Source organism: Dendrobates tinctorius, unplaced genomic scaffold, assembly GCF_039654945.1.
Source record: "Dendrobates tinctorius isolate UK_male_01 unplaced genomic scaffold, ASM3965494v1 ptg000026l, whole genome shotgun sequence".
NCBI classification, from domain to species: domain Eukaryota; kingdom Metazoa; phylum Chordata; class Amphibia; order Anura; family Dendrobatidae; genus Dendrobates; species Dendrobates tinctorius.
The window spans coordinates 12,794,440-12,813,573 of NW_027361694.1; the positions used below are offsets into that span (position 1 = coordinate 12,794,440).

Consider the following 19,134-nt stretch of genomic DNA (forward strand, 5'->3'; position numbering starts at 1 on the left):
CATCGAGCCTGTCACATAGCGCTCAGATATTCATTGGGTCTCACACAATCCAAAAGTGTCCAGTGTCCACAAGTGTGTGCAGAAATTCAAAATCTCCCTTATCCTCTCGTCACTTTTGTCACAGCTGTGCCATCGAGCCTGTGACATAGCGCTCAGATATCAGTGGGCCTCACACAATCCAAAAGTGTCCAGTGTCCACAAGTGTCTGCAGAAATTCAAAATCTCCCTTATCCTCTAGTCACTTTGGTCACAGCTGTGCCATCGAGCCTGTCACATAGTGCTCAGATATTCATTGGGCCTCACACAATCCAAAAGTGTCCAGTGTCCACAAATGTGTGCAGAAATTCAAAATCTCCCTTATCCTCTAGTCACTTTGGTCACAGCTGTGCCATCGAGCCTGTCACATAGCACTCAGATATTCATTGGGCCTCACACAATCCAAAAGTGTCCAGTGTCCACAAGTGTGTGCAGAAATTCAAAATCTCCCTTATCCTCTAGTCACTTTGGTCACAGCTGTGCCATCGAGCCTGTCACATAGCGCTCAGATATTCATTGGGTCTCACACAATCCAAAAGTGTCCAGTGTCCACAAGTGTGTGCAGAAATTCAAAATCTCCCTTATCCTCTCGTCACTTTTGTCACAGCTGTGCCATCGAGCCTGTGACATAGCGCTCAGATATCAGTGGGCCTCACACAATCCAAAAGTGTCCAGTGTCCACAAGTGTCTGCAGAAATTCAAAATCTCCCTTATCCTCTCATCATTTTGTCACAGCTGTGCCATCGAGCCTGTGACATAGCGCTCAGATATCAGTGGGCCTCACACAATCCAAAAGTGTCCAGTGTCCACAAGTGTCTGCAGAAATTCAAAATCTCCCTTATCCTCTCGTCACTTTTGTCACAGCTGTGCCATCGAGCCTGTGACATAGCGCTCAGATATCAGTGGCCCTCACACAATCCAAAAGTGTCCAGTGTCCACAAGTGTCTGCAGAAATTCAAAATCTCCCTTATCCTCTCGTCACTTTTGTCACAGCTGTGCCATCGAGCCTGTGACATAGCGCTCAGATATCAGTGGGCCTCACACAATCCAAAAGTGTCCAGTGTCCACAAGTGTCTGCAGAAATTCAAAATCTCCCCTGTCCTATAGACACCTTGTACCTTGTTTTACATTACTATATAGTTTGTTGGATTTTGTCTACATTTCTACCAAAAATGAGGAAGGCTGGTGGAAGAGGCCGTGGAATTGGGCGGGGGTTGGCAGCTGGTAATGATGGTGTTGGTGGTGGATCTGATGGTAGTGGCAAGAGCAAAATAGGACCGAATGCAGGAGGTGTTGAGCCTGCGTCATCGTCTGGCTACATAAGGCCTCGAACGCTTAGTTTTCTAGGAGTTGGCAAACCGCTTTTAAAGCCAGAGCATCAGGAAAAAGTTTTGTCTTACATTGCTGACTCAGCCTCCAGCTCTATCGCCTCCTCTTCTTCAGTTGTAAAAAGTAAAAGCACTGAGTCGTCATTGGAGGCTCATGTTCATGAACCACACCTTTCCTTGTGTCCTTCACCCCAACCAAGATTGAAGGATGACACAGGCCATACTACTGATTACTCCATGGAGCTGTTTTCACATACCATGCCTGGATTATCAAGTCAAATGGTGAATTACCCAGGCCAAGATGAATCTGACATGGAGTGCATTGATGCACAGCCACTGATGGATGATTCTGCTGGTACATTCACTCAGAGCACTACATTGTCCTCGCAGTGTACAGAGCCAGATTCTGACCCTGATGAGACTCAGGTGCCCCTTCCCGCACACTATACCACCATACACGGTGACACAGAGGAAGGTGCACATGACATAGAAGAGGAGGTGATGGATGACCCAGTTGTTGACCCAGATTGGCATCCATTGGGGGAAGAGGGTGCTGCTTCCAATAGCTCAGATGAGGAGCATCCACAGCAGACATCGACATCGCAACAGCTGTTATCTGGCAGGCCCGGAGCACTCCAAAGACAGGTTCCAAACATCAAAAGAGTTGCTGGACAGCTTGTCCAGAGGGTCAAAAGATCACAGCGTGCTAGGCCGCAAAATGTCTGCCAAAGTAGGAAGAGTGCAGTGTGGCACTTTTTTGACCAAAATCCTCATGATCAGGCCAAAGTTATCTGTAAGAAGTGCGCAAAGACCTTTAGCCGAGGGAAAAATCTGAAAAATTTGAATACCAGTTGCATGCTTAGACATTTAACCAGCATGCACTTGCAAGCGTGGACACAACACCAAACCTCAAGTGCCACATGTGCAACTGATCACAACGAAGGTAGTCAGCAACGCTACATTGTTTCCCCCACTGTAAGCCCACCGGTTAGCACAGCAGCAAATGTTGAGGTGTCGTTGTAAGGCCACAGCAGTCAGGGAATCCCACTGTTACATCAACGAAAGACTGATTCTAGGCCATCAGAAAGAACACCAACTCCATCACCATCATCAACCCTCTCTCAGTCCGCCCTGTCCACCGCTACTTCCACCATATGCAGCTCTCAAGTCCAGCTCACCCTCCCAGACACTATGAGTAGGTCAAGAAAGTACTCAGTCTCTCATCCGCGTACACTGGGTTTGAACGCCCACATTGCCAAACTAATCTCGTTTGAGATGATGCCCTTTCGGTTGGTGGAAAGCACAGCTTTCCGCGAACTCATGGCCTATGCAGTACCACGCTATGACCTACCCAGTCGCCACTTCTTCTCTCGCAAAGCCATCCCAGCCCTCCACCATCATGTGAAAGACCGCATTGTCCATGCACTCAAGCAGTCAGTGAGCGGAAAGGTGCACCTCACAACTGATGCATGGTCCAGTCGGCATGGCCAGGGCCGTTACGTGTCCATCACTGCGCACTGGGTTAATGTGGTGGATGCAGGGTCCACAGGGGACAGCGGTGGTGGGACAGTGCTGCCTAGCCCACAGTATAGGAAACAGTTGGCTGTAGGCGTTCGACCCTCCTCCTACTCCTTCTCCAGAAGCGAAAGCTCGTCCACAGAGCGCAGTCGTACGAGCACTCCATCTGCAGCTGCCACTGTTGCACACGATGTGTCCCCCTATCGAGCAGCTAGTGGAAAGCGTCAGCAGGCTGTGTTGCAGATGATGTGTTTGGGCAACAGACACACCGCCGAGGTGCTGGCCGAGTACTTGAAGCGACAAACTGAGTCATGGCTGGGCAGTGTACATCTTGAGGCAGGCAAGGTAGTTAGTGATAACGGCCGTAATTTTGTGGCAGCCATAGCCCTTTCAAAACTCAGCCATATACCTTGCTTGGCTCACACCTTGAACCTGGTGGTGCAGTGCTTCCTCAAAAATTATCCGGAGTTAACAGCCCTGCTCCAGAAGGTGCGAAGACTGTGCGCGCACATCCGCCGGTCGCCTGTACACTCCGTTCGTATGCAGAAGCTGCAGCGATTGCTCCACCTTCCCAACCACCGCCTCACTATCGACATTGCAACAAGGTGGAACTCCACCCTGCACATGGTGGAGCGGCTGTGCGAGCAGAGGCAGGCCATAATGCATTTGTGGGAGGATACACGGCCAGGCACTTTGAGAGCAGACATGGAGTTGACAGGTGTGCAGTGGTCGAAGCTGAAAGACCTCTGTAAAGTCCTTCAGTGTTTTGAGGAATGCACACGGCTGGTAAGCGCAGACGACGCCATCCTAAGCATGAGCATCCCACTTATGCGTCTGCTCATGCAAACTTTGACGCACCTTAAGGAGCAGGCGTCTGCAGCCAATGTTGATGAGGAGGAAGAGGAGGAGGGAATCCTTGATGACATTCAGCCATTGTCTGCTCAGGGACCTCTCCTGGACGAGGTGGAGGAAGAAGAGGAGGAGGAGGAGGATGATGGGGATGATTACTTAGGGGTGGAGGATGCATCTCGTGGGGCAAGTGAAAATGTTGGCGTGGCAAGGTCTGGTACAGGGTTTGTGCGTGACTGGAGGGATGTGGATTTGCCAGAAAGTGCTCTTCCAACCAGCACTCGCAGTGCATCATTGACACCGGGAACATTGGCCCACATGTCAGATTATGCCTTGCAGATCCTAAAAAGGGACCCACGCATTGCCAAAATGATGAACGATGACGACTACTGGTTGGCCAGCATCCTGGATCCACGCTATAAAGGCAAATTACAAAACATCATGCCACAGGAGAACCTTGACCTAATATTGTCTAATAAACAAGCAACTCTGGCAAATCGGTTGCTTGAGGCATTCCCAGCACACAGCAGCGGTGATGGTTCTCACACGAGCCGTACGGGCCGGGGGCAGCTTGGCAGAGGTATTCGTGGTGCACACAGCAGAAGTGGCGTTGGAGACAGGGGTTTCATGACAATGTTGTGGACTGATTTTTCAAGTACCGCTCACACAACTGGTAATACTGCATCGATGGAAAGTGACAGGAGACAGCAGTTGTCAACTATGGTTACAAACTACTTTTCCTCCCATATCGATGTTCTCCCACACAGGTCATTCCCCTTTGACTATTGGGCCGCTAAACTGGACACCTGGCCTGAATTGGCACAATATGCCTTACAGGAGCTCGCTTGCCCAGCTGCAAGTGTGCTATCGGAAAGAGTCTTCAGTGCAGCTGGATCAATCCTGACAGAAAAAAGGACCCGTCTGTCAACCCAAAATGTGGATGATCTAACCTTCATTAAAATGAACCACGCATGGGTTTCCAAGGATTTTGTCCCACCTTCCCCTGATGACACATAGGGTGACAGAAAAATGGCTTGCTTTGGTCCACCTCTTCCTGAGACTTGACCTATTTCACCTTTTGCATCAGCTGAATGTCCAACATCAACATATGCCACTTTCTTAAACTCCCTAACTGTGCTGCCTCCCCCCCATGGCCGGGGTCACCACCTAGCGCACGACACCGTGCGAGTGCCGTTGCCCTGGACAGGTGGGTAGGCCGACTCTTGGGCGCGGGCACTGGCACAGGGTCCTTCATAGTGCAATCAAGTGTCTCTGACGGTGGTGGTGCACACCCGCCGTCAGACACACCGCCGTACTATGAGGGGCCCAGTGCCAGTACCGACGCCCACGAGTGGGCCCCCCTTGCTTGGGCAGGGCCCCAGCATTTGCAATCTTTACCTCTCCCTGCTCCTCCGCTGTGTAGTCTGGGCCGTCAAATCCATACTGTGCCTGACACCGTCTGAGCCTGCCTCCTGATGTATAGACATATATTTTGAATGTGTACGCTATCCATCCATGTTATCTGGGGATACGGTACCCTTTCTAACCTTTGTGCAATCACGTGCAATCCATACTGGGCCTAACACCGTCTGAGCCTGCCTCATGCTGTATAGACATATATTTTGAATGTGTACGCTATCCATACATGTTATCCGGGGAAACGGTACCCTTTCTAACCTTTGTGCAATCACGTGCAATCCATACTGGGCCTAACACCGTCTTCCTGCCTCCTGATGTATAGACATATATTTTGAATGTGTATGCTATCCATACATGTTATCTGGGGATACGGTACCCTTTCTAACCTTTGTGCAATCACGTGCAATCCATACTGGGCCTAACACCGTCTGAGCCTGCCTCCTGATGTATAGACATATATTTTGAATGTGTACGCTATCCATACATGTTATCCGGGGATACGGTACCCTTTCTAACCTTTGTGCAATCACGTGCAATCCATACTGGGCCTAACACCGTCTGAGCCTGCCTCCTGATGTATAGACATATATTTTGAATGTGTACGCTATCCATACATGTTATCTGGAGATACGGTACCCTTTCTCACCTTTGTGCAATCACGTGTAATCCATACTGGGCGTGAGAACGGCTGGCGAGCTATTAAGCAAGCTACAGGACCTGTGGTTTGCACACGTAAGTTTTTCATTTTTTCAGGAATGACAGTTAGGCCTAATTCCGGAACTGCGGTTGACCTGCACTTACTGGGAAATCATTGTTCGCGGGTAATAATTGTAATCAGTGATCCCCATCACTAACGTTGTTCAGCGGGTTATCTGCACCTGTAAGCGACAAACGCTGGCCTTTTCAGTGTAGCGCACATGCAGCCACGGACATGTAAGGGCATGACACACCAGTTATTGGGCAATCTCATGTGCCAGAGCCTCACGTGTCCCTCTAGTAAGCCGGACTCGGACCGCGGGGCATAACGGAGTCTTGTTCGTTAACGGAATTAAGCTTGCAATGTGTGCATCTGTTCTGTAGCTGGCATGGTTGAGGTTTCCCAGGTGGAGTCGAATTTAACCGTAGGCTCCACTCCTGGTGGTGCCCTTCTGGACATTCCTTTAAGGTTCAGCTTTGCAACCATACTGCCCACGTAAAACAAACACTTTGCCTTCATGAACGCTGTTTGGAGGGTCATGACTCGTGGGAATAACGCCGCCCAATCAGTTAACCTGCTAGAGAGATCGTTCGTTGCTCCCAAGCATGTGTGGGGACCGTACTCCTGGGGGCGACACAAGTGCACTGATGCCCAGCCACTGCTCGATGAATCTGCTGGTACATTGACCCAGACCACTACATTCCCCTCGCACGCTACACGACCTGAATCTGACCCTGATGAAACTCAGGTTACCCTTCCCATATACAGTTCCATCTTACACGGTGACAAAGAGGAAGCTGCAGATGAAAGTGCAGGTTCGGCCCACCCACCATCAGACACACCACCGTACTATCAGGGGCCCTATGCCAGTGCCGTCGCCAACGAGTGGGCCCCCCTGCTTGCTCAGGATCACAGCACTTGCAAAGTTGAAATACTGTGCAGTGAGATGGAAGATGGGGACGACGAGGAGTCCAGACAAGTACAGCGATTCCCTAGCGAGGAGACTTATTTGATTGTTTTCAATGTTGGGACAGCAATTTTTGGGGAGCACTATACTCTGGAGAATGATAGATGGGGCCCACCATACACTGGAACATTACAAAGGTGGACATCAGACACTGGAGAAGCATTTACAGGGCCCATTATACACTAGAGCATTAGAAATGGGGCCCATTATGTTTGGAGCATTATTTGGGCCCATAAGACAGTGGAGCTTCATCCATGGGGACCAACATATACTGTAGCATTATGTGGAGCTCATCATATACTGTTTCAAACATTATATGGGACCAATGATTTTGTATGGAGAAATAGATGGGCCTCGTCATGAGATGTAAAAAGTGAGGTATTTTTCATTGTACTATACCGCTATTTCTCTGCCGTATCGGAGCATGATGAGTTGTGGTATGTGTTAAAGGGGAGCTCTTTCGCCCAGGGCACATGAAAACCTGCAGCCAGCCCTCCCCCCCCACAACTTTAGCCAAATAACCCCCATTTTTCAGTGCGTAACTTGTATTATGAAGTTAATTAAGGTTGACAAGCTTAAGTAAGAAGAATTGATGCTTTTGGCATTCAAATGGGCACTGTAGGTGTGTTTCCTATCCTCCTCTCACTGCCGACTTTTATTCCCCATTGACTTACATTGGGTTTCGTGTTTCGGGACGACCCCGACTTTTCCCTATAATCGGACGATCTTGCTCGACCCGACTTTTGGAAAAGTCGGGTTTCACGAAACGAAACGCGACCCTAAAAAACCAAAAGTCGCTCAACTCTAGTGGTGACAAATCTTTGAAAGAAATTAGGCAATAAAATGAGGTTCTCTACTAATTATGTTTAATATAACCATGTTCATAGAAGATGTGCCATTTAAGAAATGTTATATAAGTGTTCCTGTTGGTTGCACTCTTGATGATAAGCAGCTTAGCAACCATCATGGATTGCCTACAGAGGGTCCACTCAAGCATTAGCTCATTACCACTGACATTTTCGAACAGGAATCTAGCTTCCGGATTATTGGCTGACAGCCTGTATTTATTGTCAGACTAAAGAATTTGAACATGTTGGGAATATGTTGCTGAACATCTAGAATGAATAAGTTACAGTATATTGAATGGTAACTACATAACTGCAAGAAATTCCAAATTGCATACCCACCTCAGCAAGATAGAACTCATCGTATTGTCTTTTAAAATTGTCCCCTTTGTAGTAGTTGCTGGCAGCGACAATTACATCCACTGCGACCATGCTTAGTATAAACATGTGGAAAATGGACGATCTCATCATTTTCTGCACATGGACAAACACAAGACATGGAAACATTACTCAGGAGTACCTCTCGGATTCCACATTTCCCCCCTCACATTAAACTCAGAAAAGGAATGATCACATTTTGCTGGTATGCCATAAATGAAGAGCTGTCTCTGGTTATAAATATGTAACAATCAGCAGTAATTTTACAAATGGTATATGGTATTCATGCAAATTGCAATCAGCATGGCTTTTAACTGTACATCAAGCGTGCTTGTGTAAGAGGAAAGGACAGGTTTAATGGGGAAGAGAATTCAAGAAATCCTTTATCTGGTGAACTGAATTGATCATTTTCTCAGAGTAAAAGCATTGTTAATTCCAAACAGGGCAAAGCAAAGCATTATCCGCGTTACATTAAAGGGAAATGTATTAAATATAGCACATTAATTACAATACTTGTTTGTACTGCATCGCGTATGACGTTTTTATATTTGCACATAAGAAAACATTTCACATCCGATGTAATTTGTGAATCTGGATATAGAGATGCGGATGCAGCATGAATTCCACATATGTCAATGTCAGAGGCATCCTAAAGCTAATATAATACGGGAAGAGGTGGACATTACTAGTGCTAGTCCATAATCTTACTAGTGCTATCAGTTCAGTTACAGGTATAGGAAAAATGCTCAGAGCATAACTAGTGTCACTGACTTGTGACGATAAATAAAATGGTTCCTAGCTAACATTCCTGGAAGGTAGAGGCCTGAGAGTTCACACATAGTAGAATGAACTAATGTGAGTTAACATTGCGAAAATAAAAATTTTCATTTACAGCATCTAAGGTTCTATGTCATTCAACCCACTGACCCAGATTGTGCACAAAAAGAAAGAGATTAACAATGACTCACACCGAGTGCGATTCAAAGGACACGCCAACCTAAGAAAATGTATCTGACCTGAACCAAGCTTCAGGAAATATTCCAAAATACATAAGTAACACACGATCCAAGTTTGGACAAGTTGACATTTTTGACCACTAAATGTTGAACCAAGACTTACAACTAATCTTTTTGTTAATATTATTATTTTCAATTGAATTACATTTTGCTAAAATAATCTTTGTAATAAATTATTTTATTACATATCATTATATGAAAGACTCGATGAGGATAATCCTCATACGTATAAATAGTTACAGGAATCATTTTTTAACACCATCAGTACTCATCAATCTTTGTCATTAATCTTGAAATTGTTGCAGGTTTTCTTTATCCAAACATATTACAATTTGCTTTATTAGTAAATGAAGGACTTGGAATTTCTTTGGACTTCTAGTGTGAAGGACTGACTGATACAGCATAAATGTTTAGATTATCTGATGCACTTACATACAGCTCTGTAAAAAATTAAGAGACCACCACATCAAAACCCTCTTATGGGCAGCCCAGTCTCCAGACCTGAACCCCATTGAAAACCTCTGGAATGTTATCAAGAGGATGATGGATAGTCACAAGCCATCAAAAAAGAGCTGCTTAGATGTTTGAGCCAGAAGCAGTGTAAAAGACTGGTGGAAAGCATGCCAAGATGCATGAAAGCTGTTTTTAAAAATCATGGTTATTCCACAAAATATTGATTTTAGAACTCTTCCTGAGTTAAAAATTAGTATTGTTGTTTCTAAATGATTATGATCTTGTTTTCTTTGCATTATTTGAGGTCTGAAAGCACTGGTTTTTTTTTTTTTAATTTTAACCATTTTTTTGTCAGAGAAAAATAGAAAAATGTATTGCTTGGAAATTCAGAGACATGTCAGAAGTTTATAGACTAAAAGAACAATTTACATTTTACTCAAAAATATACCCATAAAGAGAAAAATCAGACAAACTGAACATTTGAAAGTGGTCTCTTGCCGTATATACTCGGGTATAAGCCGAGATTTTCAGCCCATTTTTTGGGGCTGAAAGTCCCCCTCTCGGCTTATACACAAGTCATATACCGGGGGTTGGTGGAGGAGGGGGAGCGGGGGTGTCAGATCATACTTACCCCCCCTGGTGCGGTCTGTTCAGCCCCCCCGCTTCTCCCACGGTCTCAGGAACCCTCCTTCAGCAGTCACGCATATTCATGACTTCAATGAGCAGTACCACGTGACTGCTGAAGGAAGGAATAGCTCCCGGAGAATGTGGGAGAAGCAGGGCTGCAGAGACCACGCTAGGAGGGGGGTAGGTATATGCGATATTCACCTGTCCCCGATCCACTGCTGCGGCCACTCTGTCCTCCACATCCTCTGGCTGTGAAGTTCAGGTCAGGTCATAAACAGCAGAGCGTCCATTATAGCTTCCCTCTGTAAACCCAGTGTTCACACAGGTTGCTCAATGTCCAACATACAGGCTCTCTTAGCCTCATTTATTTCACCCACGTCAGGGTCTCCACATGGTTCCGTCACTCATGCTGCAGACGTCCATATCCCTCCAGGGACCTTTCAGGCTCTGGCAGCCATTACACACAGCCACACACCGGCTGTTAGCCAGGAGACAATCCTGCACATGAGACCTTCCGCTCTGGACCAACCAGGTCCCTGCATTCACCACATGTTACCTACCCTGGCCACATTATATGGTCTATAGCCACGCCCACCGGGTCACGTGACTATGACCTCATCACAGGTCCTTCACACACTCACATAGCCTTTTACTACAGGCGTTTTCAGACACAGCTCTGGGTGGGTTTGTAGGTAACCAGAACCCGCCCTTCTCTCTAGTTACCTGGAGACTTCTCCCTTACACTTTGAAGCAACACCTCAGCAATATCATTGCTGATCAATACGCCTACCTAAGTCTCCATCTCAAGGCCACCCACCTTGAGATACATAACCATCCTTCAGGATTCTGCCACTCATCCGTTCTCTTGGGACATCCACACAGCGCCCCCTAGTGGACACAGTGGTTACTACACCACAGGGCATAATGTATGGAGCATCTTATGGGGGCATAATGTATGGAGCATCTTATGGGGGGATAATGTACGGAGCATTTTATGGGGCATATTATTCTATGGAGCATCTTATGGGGCATCATGAACTGTATGGAGCATTATATGGCGCTCCTGATTCAATATGGATATTCAAAAACATTTAACCTAGTGAGATCTCAATTAATTTTACTTTTATTGGTATCTATTTTTATTTTTGAAATTTACCAGCAGCTGCTGCATTTTCCACCCTAGGCTTATACGTGAGTCAATAAGTTTTCCCAGTTTTTTATGGCAAAAATAGGGGTCGGCTTATACACAAGTATATACCGTATTTTTTGCCAGAGCTGGATGTGCTTCTCCATACAGTTTAATTCACTAGTAAAATATGTATCTGGGTACTGCTAGTTTTTATATTGTCATGTATTATCTCCTTCATCTGTAATTTGTTGACATTTTTGTATGCCTTGAAAGCATTGTATATACCATTACATGCAGAGTAACTATTGAGGGTAATGATCAATGTAAGTTACTGTTGCTAGCATATATACAGGAGTACCATATACTTTTCACATGAAACTGTTTCTATTTGCCATCCAAGTATTCACAAATTTCTCTTTTTTTCTGCTCTATTTAAATATATATTTTAATCTCTGCATTCTTGCATCAGAATTCTAATCTGCGAATATATTAAGTTTGCTGTCTAAGCAAGCCAATTTTGCGGCCTCAGCAACATCTGTGGTCACAGCAAGGATCTCACATTGTTTTGGCTTACTCATGTGAGTAATTTAAGTTTAGTCCATTTTTCTGTAGGATCTCACATTGTTTTGGCTTACTCATGTGAGTAATTTAAGTTTAGTCCATTTTTCTGTAAATATACAAACGGGCTTATCCCTATCTAACTCTATATTATCTACCCAGCAGCTTTTGCATACGTACGGGATATAACATACATCTGTGACAGTGTGAATAATCTCGGATACCGCCATACATCTCCTACCACGAGATCCTTCACATATCAAGTGAGTAACCGGTAACCGTTTTTTTTTCCATTTCCCAGTATTACGCGGTGCATTTCTTTATTTATCAGATTTAAAATGTTATTGAGCACATGAAGTGTGTGCAAACAGATGATAAAAGGAACAAAATTCTGAGGAAAAGTATAATGAATAGTTAGATTAGTGAGGTAAAGTAATAGGGTGGTCTAAATAAATGTGTTTTTATAGCACACTTGCAACTGAGGAGAGTAGAAATTAAATGGATTGTCCAGGGTAGTGCATTCCAGAAAACTGGTGCAGCGTGAGAGAAGTCTTGGAAATTAATCGTAGGTAAATGGCAGAATAGAGAGCATGGAAAGGATGGTAGAAAGATATGATGGAGAAGATGTGGGGTGGTTTAGCACTGTGGAGAGCTTTATTGGTGAGTGTGATAAGGGTATATCATACTCTGTAGAAGATGGGAAACCAGTGCAACGACAGGGGTATGTTGGAGGCATCGGTGTAACTGCTGGATAAAAATATGAACCTGGCTGATGCATTCAGGATAGACTGGAGAATGGAGAGTTTAAGAAAAGGGAAACTTATTAGTAGAAATAGTCGAAATATTGTGAAGTTTTTGAACTGCAGATAACATGAACGAGCAAGAGATCTTTGTTTTACTCCCTATAGCCAATCAAAGTCAAATATCACCCCAAGACATGGAGCATGTTCTTTTGGAGTTATGGTAGAATCATCACCTGAAACGGCAATATCAATTTTAGATTGGTTAATAGAAGAAGGAAACACAAGGAATTCAGATTTGGTAATATTCAGTTTTAGATACAAAGAGAACATAATTTGAATGGCTGCAAACAGACAATCACAGGTACTTTGCAGTAATGCAGGGGTGAAGTCAGGAGAAGAATTGTAAATTTGGATAATCGGAAATGATATTGGAATCCAAATCTGCTTATAGTTTAGGGGCAGTGCATTGAGAAAAGAGGATAAATCTAAGTCTGAACCTTGATGAACCCCAACAATAAAGGTAAAAGGAGTGGAAGAAGAGCCAACAAAAGATACACTGAAGGAGCAGTCAGAAAGGTAGGATGAGAACAAATAGAGTGGTATCCTTGAGTGACACAATGTCACTACAATGAAAATATACAGCCAGGTGATGTTTTCCCTTACAACAACTGGTCAAAGGGTGTTAGATGACCCCTTTAATCTCTGAAATTTTAATACGACAAATTGAGGACATTTATGTATATTTAAATTTTCCACTGAGAGATACCAGCTTTTTGCTATGTTAAATCTTCTTTCCATAACAGACTATTTGCAGAAAAGTGGAAAGAATTTCTAAGCTATTAACATTTATCAACTGTAGTTTCTTCTTGTGCAATTTTCCCATTAGCAGAATCGAAAAGCACATAATTTGGGCCAGCCCAAACTGTCAATCATCAAGAGCGCACAGCAAACAGGAAGTTGAAAAGCTGGGGAGCGATCTGCTCCGGAAGCTTGAAAGTAAGACAACCCCTTTAAATATTTTGAAGTGTGTCCTAATTTTTCTCTAAGAATGTGTTTTCAAGTTTGACAATGTGCTAAGGGAAAGGAAGCGAGACATTCTTGTGATCAGAAACACAGATGAAACTCATGATGATGATGATGATGATGATAATAAAAATAGGGCTCAAAAACAAGATATTCTAGAAATATTACAATATTCGAGAATATGATATGCCACTTAAGATAGTTGGTAGCTATGTTAGAAACCATACTGGAGCATGACTGAATCTTAACTTTATTCTACTACACCAGGTAACCCAATAAATAAACTTTATGGTACTTTGGCTCACATGTTAACACCTACACCCAAGGTATTGATTATATTTTTCTATGTTACTTCTACTTCACATTTATTCAGTGAAGGTGGAACACAGACCAGATATAACCTTAGCCAATGTTGTATATTATACATATATTCACGACAAACATTCCATCCATTCTCCATTCCTAAATTCATTTTTTACCATTTTTAAAGTGCATCTTTGGTGTGTGGAAGGAAACCAGAGTACCAGGAGGAACCCCACGCAAACACGGAGAGAACATAGAAACATAATGCATATATAATACTAACTTCCATCCCAAGCACCTTGTTAATAAACTATACTGGAAAACTAGTTTATTAATATATATTTTACTACTTTCGTCTTTTCATTTCACTTACTGTTCATTGTGTGGTCTGAGATTTAAAACTATCTGTACCTACATCCATTTTTTCTTTTGATGGTCATACACATGCCATAGCTATCAGCTTAGAATTTGTTTTGCTGACAAATATCTCTCCTGCTCCCACATAGATATGAACATAGATTATGGCTGAGAGTTCATGTTCATTTTTGGTTTGGGAAATCTGCTGCCAGCTTGATGATTGGAGAAAACAGGCTCCGGCATGTAATGTCAAATTGCCCGACCCTTAGCTCACCAACACCAACTATTGGGGTAGAATCGGAAGGCTATTGGACTATTTTCTGATGTGTGGCATATTATGTGCATTTTACTTTTGGCTTTTGATTCTTCTCTTCTATATGTAAAATTGTAATTTTGCGATATGAATTACAAATACGTATTTATCATAATTTAATGCCTACTTAACAAGCTTTATAGCTGGAAGTTGAAAGTACAATTTCAAAGGTGCCATTTGTCAATGTATACCTGCATATTTCCTTGTTGATGATTTAATACTAATTAGGATTTGCAAAAGCTTGAACATAATACATTAGCATGTGTTGTTTTGCTTCTTAATAATAATTATCTGATTTTAAGGTTTTAAATACAATTAAAACTTGAATATTTTGGATAAATTATGAGCTTCATGTGATTTTTTGGATTAGCATTGTAGCTCATAACTTCAGAGCTCGGAATCACTAACCGAACTGATCTTCATAATAGTTAAATATCATAGGTGTGCTGTACTGAGAAACCAAATTGCTCCACTCCAATGTTACAATTAAAAGCAAGTACCCAAATAATTTTTGGGGGTGTGATATTATTCATATGGTTATTACATCCCCTTAACAGATGGGGAAGTCTAGTCATCTTTTATTGGCTTGACACGTTTGTCATTATAATTAATTTCCTATTACACATAAAAAGAAATGAAAACATTGTTAGATGTGCTTTAAGCCTAATTAGATTTCAAATATGAATTTGCTTTATTAATTAGGAACAGTGCCACCCATGCCTGGGAGTTATATCCAATATAGCAATTCATCCCTATTCAGGTATGAATTTACTGGCACATATGTAGATTGTGGATCCACTGTGCCATGAGCTGGGCTTACCCAGGAGGGACATAGTTACCAGATTATTGCTAGAGCTCCTGATGGTGGAGTTAGGCTTGTGTTGCAGGTAGCCACCAGATACCACTCCTGTGCAATTCCCGGTACTGCTGTAGCTGACTTCAAGGGACAGGATCGCAGTCATGGATACAGACTTGGAGTCACTGGCAATACAGGATTAAGATATTGGTATAACATATATTGGAGCTGGTACAGATACAGGATCACCAGACCAGACAGGCACTGGTCCTGGTTCAGACAGTGTGGATTATGGAACACTAGCCAGGATGGACACTGGTGCTAGTTCAGGTACCACTGGAGTGGTTTCAGATTCGGGTACCGCTGGAGCGATTTAAGGTTTAGGCACTGCCAGACTGGTTTCAGGTTCAGGTAATGCTGGAATGGGTACATGTTCAGGTAACACAAATAACAGGAACAGGTTCTAGTACAGAGAACACGGGTTTCAGGGACAGGTTCAGTTTCAGACAATAGGGAACTCATGTACAGGGACCTGGCAACATATTAGTTGCACACACAGTAAGTAGGAAAACTACAGGGGTTGCTCAGGCACCTCCCTACTGGAGAGGGTGCCTACCTGATGTTTCCCAACTATTGGTTTGGGGGCTTTTCCAAAGTGCGCGTGTTACCCCTATAAGATTAGGGGAGTGCATGCACTAGGCGCGCCACTGGGAGACCTGCAAGGCGTGCGCAGGACAGAGAAGCAGGAAGCCACAGCAGGGAATGGGGACAGATGGTGCGGATACTGGATCACCAGACAGGATGGGCACTGGTCCTAGTTCAGACAGTGTGGAATCTGGAACACTAGCCAAGACAGACACCGATGCTAGTTCAGGTACCGCCGGAGCGGTTTCAGGTTGAGGTACTACCAAAGCGGTTTCAGGATTGGGTACCGCCGGAGGGGTTTCAGGTTCAGGTACCATAGATAAAGATAAGAGTAACAAATTCAAGTACAAGCAACATGGGTTTCAGGGACAGGTTCAGACAATACAGAAGTCAAGGACAGGGACCTGGCAACATGCTACAGTAGTTGCACACACACGAAGTAGGGAAACTACAGGGGTTGCTCAGGTACCTTCCTACTGGAGAGGGTGCCTTATATACCTAATACCACCCAGGTATTGGCTAGGGGCATTTCCAAAGTGCACGCATTGGCCCTTTAGGAATCGGGGAGCAAGCGCACTAGGCGCCACTGGAAGACCTGGTGGCGTGTGCAGGCCAGATAAGCAGGAAGCCACAGCAGGGAATGGGGACACTGCTACATGGCCGAGGCGATAAGTATGTCAACATCCTTGCCAGGAGCAGGGAAAGGGATAATGTAGGGATGTCGGCATTGGCATTATATAAATATATCATGTTAAGTTTGCTCTACATCCTTCAAAAGACTAACATACTCTATTTTCCAAATCTAACTCTCCTGCCTCTATGATGGCACTTTTACACCATAAAAGAACCTTTTGCCTCCTGTGTGTCAAGACCTTTCTTATTATAGATTATGAGCTCTTTTGAGCAGGGCCCTCACTTCTCTTAGTTGAATTACTGAATAATGTAATACTTTGTAATATAATATTGTTTGTACATGCACTCACTGAATTTCAAACTACTACGGGATATACAGCTCTGGCAAAAATTAAGAGACCACTTTCAAATGTTCAGTTTATCTGATTTTTCTCTTTATAGGTATATTTTACAGTAAAATGTAAATTGTTCTTTTAGTCTACAAACTTCTGACAACATGTCTACCAATTTCCAAGGAATAAATTTTATTTTTTTTAGTGAAAAGGAGAAATGGTCGAAATTTAAAAAAAAACCCCAGTGCTTTCAGGCCTCAAATAATGCAAAGAAAACAAGTTCATAATCATTTAGAAACAACAATACTAATCTTTTAACTCAGGAAGAGTTCAGAAATCAATATTTGGTGGAATAACCATGATTTTTAAAAACAGCTTTCATGCGTCTTGGCATGCTTGCCACCAGTCTTTCACACTGCTTCTGGCGCAAAAATTTAAGCAGCTCTTTGTTGGCTTGTGACTAACCATCATCCTCTTGATTACATTCCAGAGGTTTTCAATGGGGTTCAGGTCTGGAGAAAGCGCTGCCCATGACAGGGTTTTGATGTGGTGGTCTCTTAATTTTTGCCAGAGCTATATTTGTGCTCTATAAAAAACATTGTTATCATTATTATCTTGTCAGTACCTTATCTTTAACGTAGAATCCATTAATCTTTCTCTAGATACCTGTTAAACGGTTCTGTTATAGCAATAACGATTATCACTCAGAGAAGAATGTATAAATTACATGAAAGCAACCAATATGATTACCAAGATGTCATATGCCTGCTCTACAATCCATGGATTCATTTAATTTTGTACAGAAATCAGCTGGTGCATACCTGCAATTTTGACATATTTCTTAGGAAATGTGTTTATGCCCAAACAGACCAAAGCATTCTAGGAATTATACCTTTATAAACTTGAAAAGACCTTTGTGCTCCAAGAGCTTGCAAATTAAATTTTTCTGGCTAGCCAATCATAGTCTAACTCCTATCACTCCGAGAACACTTTTGTCTTTTTTTGGCATAAAGTATTTCTATAGATTTTTCTGGCTAACACAGTTGCAGAATATAATTTTTAATTGTACAATGGCACATTTCTTTAACACACCATTTTGGGCTACACCCCATTTTATTAATCAATTGTGATTCATGCTGCTTGATTTACTGGCAGCATGAAACAGGGACAGGCTGCCTCACTGCAGACATGTAGGATTTCCTCTGAAAAGTTGTGGCATCTCAGAGAAAACAGCATGAGAATGAGCTAGGAACTAGATGAACAGTCATCTGGGTGGCATCCCGCAGCCTTCTCCTCATTTGGCTCAGCTAGATTGTCATGTCTTTTCCTACTTACAGTAGAATAACCCATGCATAATATTAAAGAGCTTTTGTCCAATTACTTTTGATTCCTTTAAAAAGTGTCAGCTATATATTAAAGAGCTGTAATTTTTAAACCCTTACTAAAATTAGGATGTGAATACCCTCAAATTAAAGCGGAGAGTTTGTACTTTAAGCCCATATTGATTATATAACTGTATATTCAATATGTTTTGGTAAACGGCTATAATGCCAAAACTTTGTCACTGTCCAAACATTTCTGTATCGAACTGTAAGTAGGGAGAGGCATGGCAATCTTGTTGAGCTGAGGGAGAAGCCAATGGGGAGACATCCCGATGACTGTTTTTCCATTTCCCGTCTCATTTTTAAACTGTCTTCTCTAAAATAGTACATTGCTTCAGATTAAAATAGACATATCTGCCACCTGTCCCTCATTCTTGCTGCCGCAATTTCAGACAGACTGATTCACTTTACATGTTATTTTTATCTATTATGATTTTGCTTTGTGGGATGAATTGATACAATAAGTAATTTTAAGTCCTCATTTAATGAATGTATGATTATGACAGACCCTACGGTTTTCTTTAAACATATACAGCAGATAAACAATAAGGTATCTGTAGCAATTTTTATAAAATTTAAACAATTTACACTGTGGACATTTAATGGCATACATATTTTTCTGACCATTCATGTTAAAATAACATGTTAGCTATGTAAACAATGGAAGCCAGTAGTTGTAGGCTAGCATACTGCATAATAAATGGGCCCTAAAACTAACACAGAACCCCAGACAAGCATGAGTCCTGTTAATTATTTATTAAGGCAACTTACATCCACTTCTAAAAAT

The 19,134-nt window shown here is 43.0% G+C and overlaps 1 protein-coding gene across 4 annotated transcripts in view; it reads right to left on the reverse strand.

The window, feature by feature from the left end:
* The window catches only part of NALCN (sodium leak channel, non-selective), an 871,910-nt gene that overhangs the window by 460,410 nt on the left and 392,366 nt on the right, over nt 1-19,134 (reverse strand). For all 4 annotated transcript variants that reach the window (XM_073569511.1, XM_073569510.1, XM_073569508.1 and 1 more), the window contains one exon: nt 8,002-8,133. In XM_073569511.1, the coding sequence (XP_073425612.1) occupies nt 8,002-8,133 (132 nt within the window). The remainder of the gene's footprint in view (nt 1-8,001; nt 8,134-19,134) is intronic.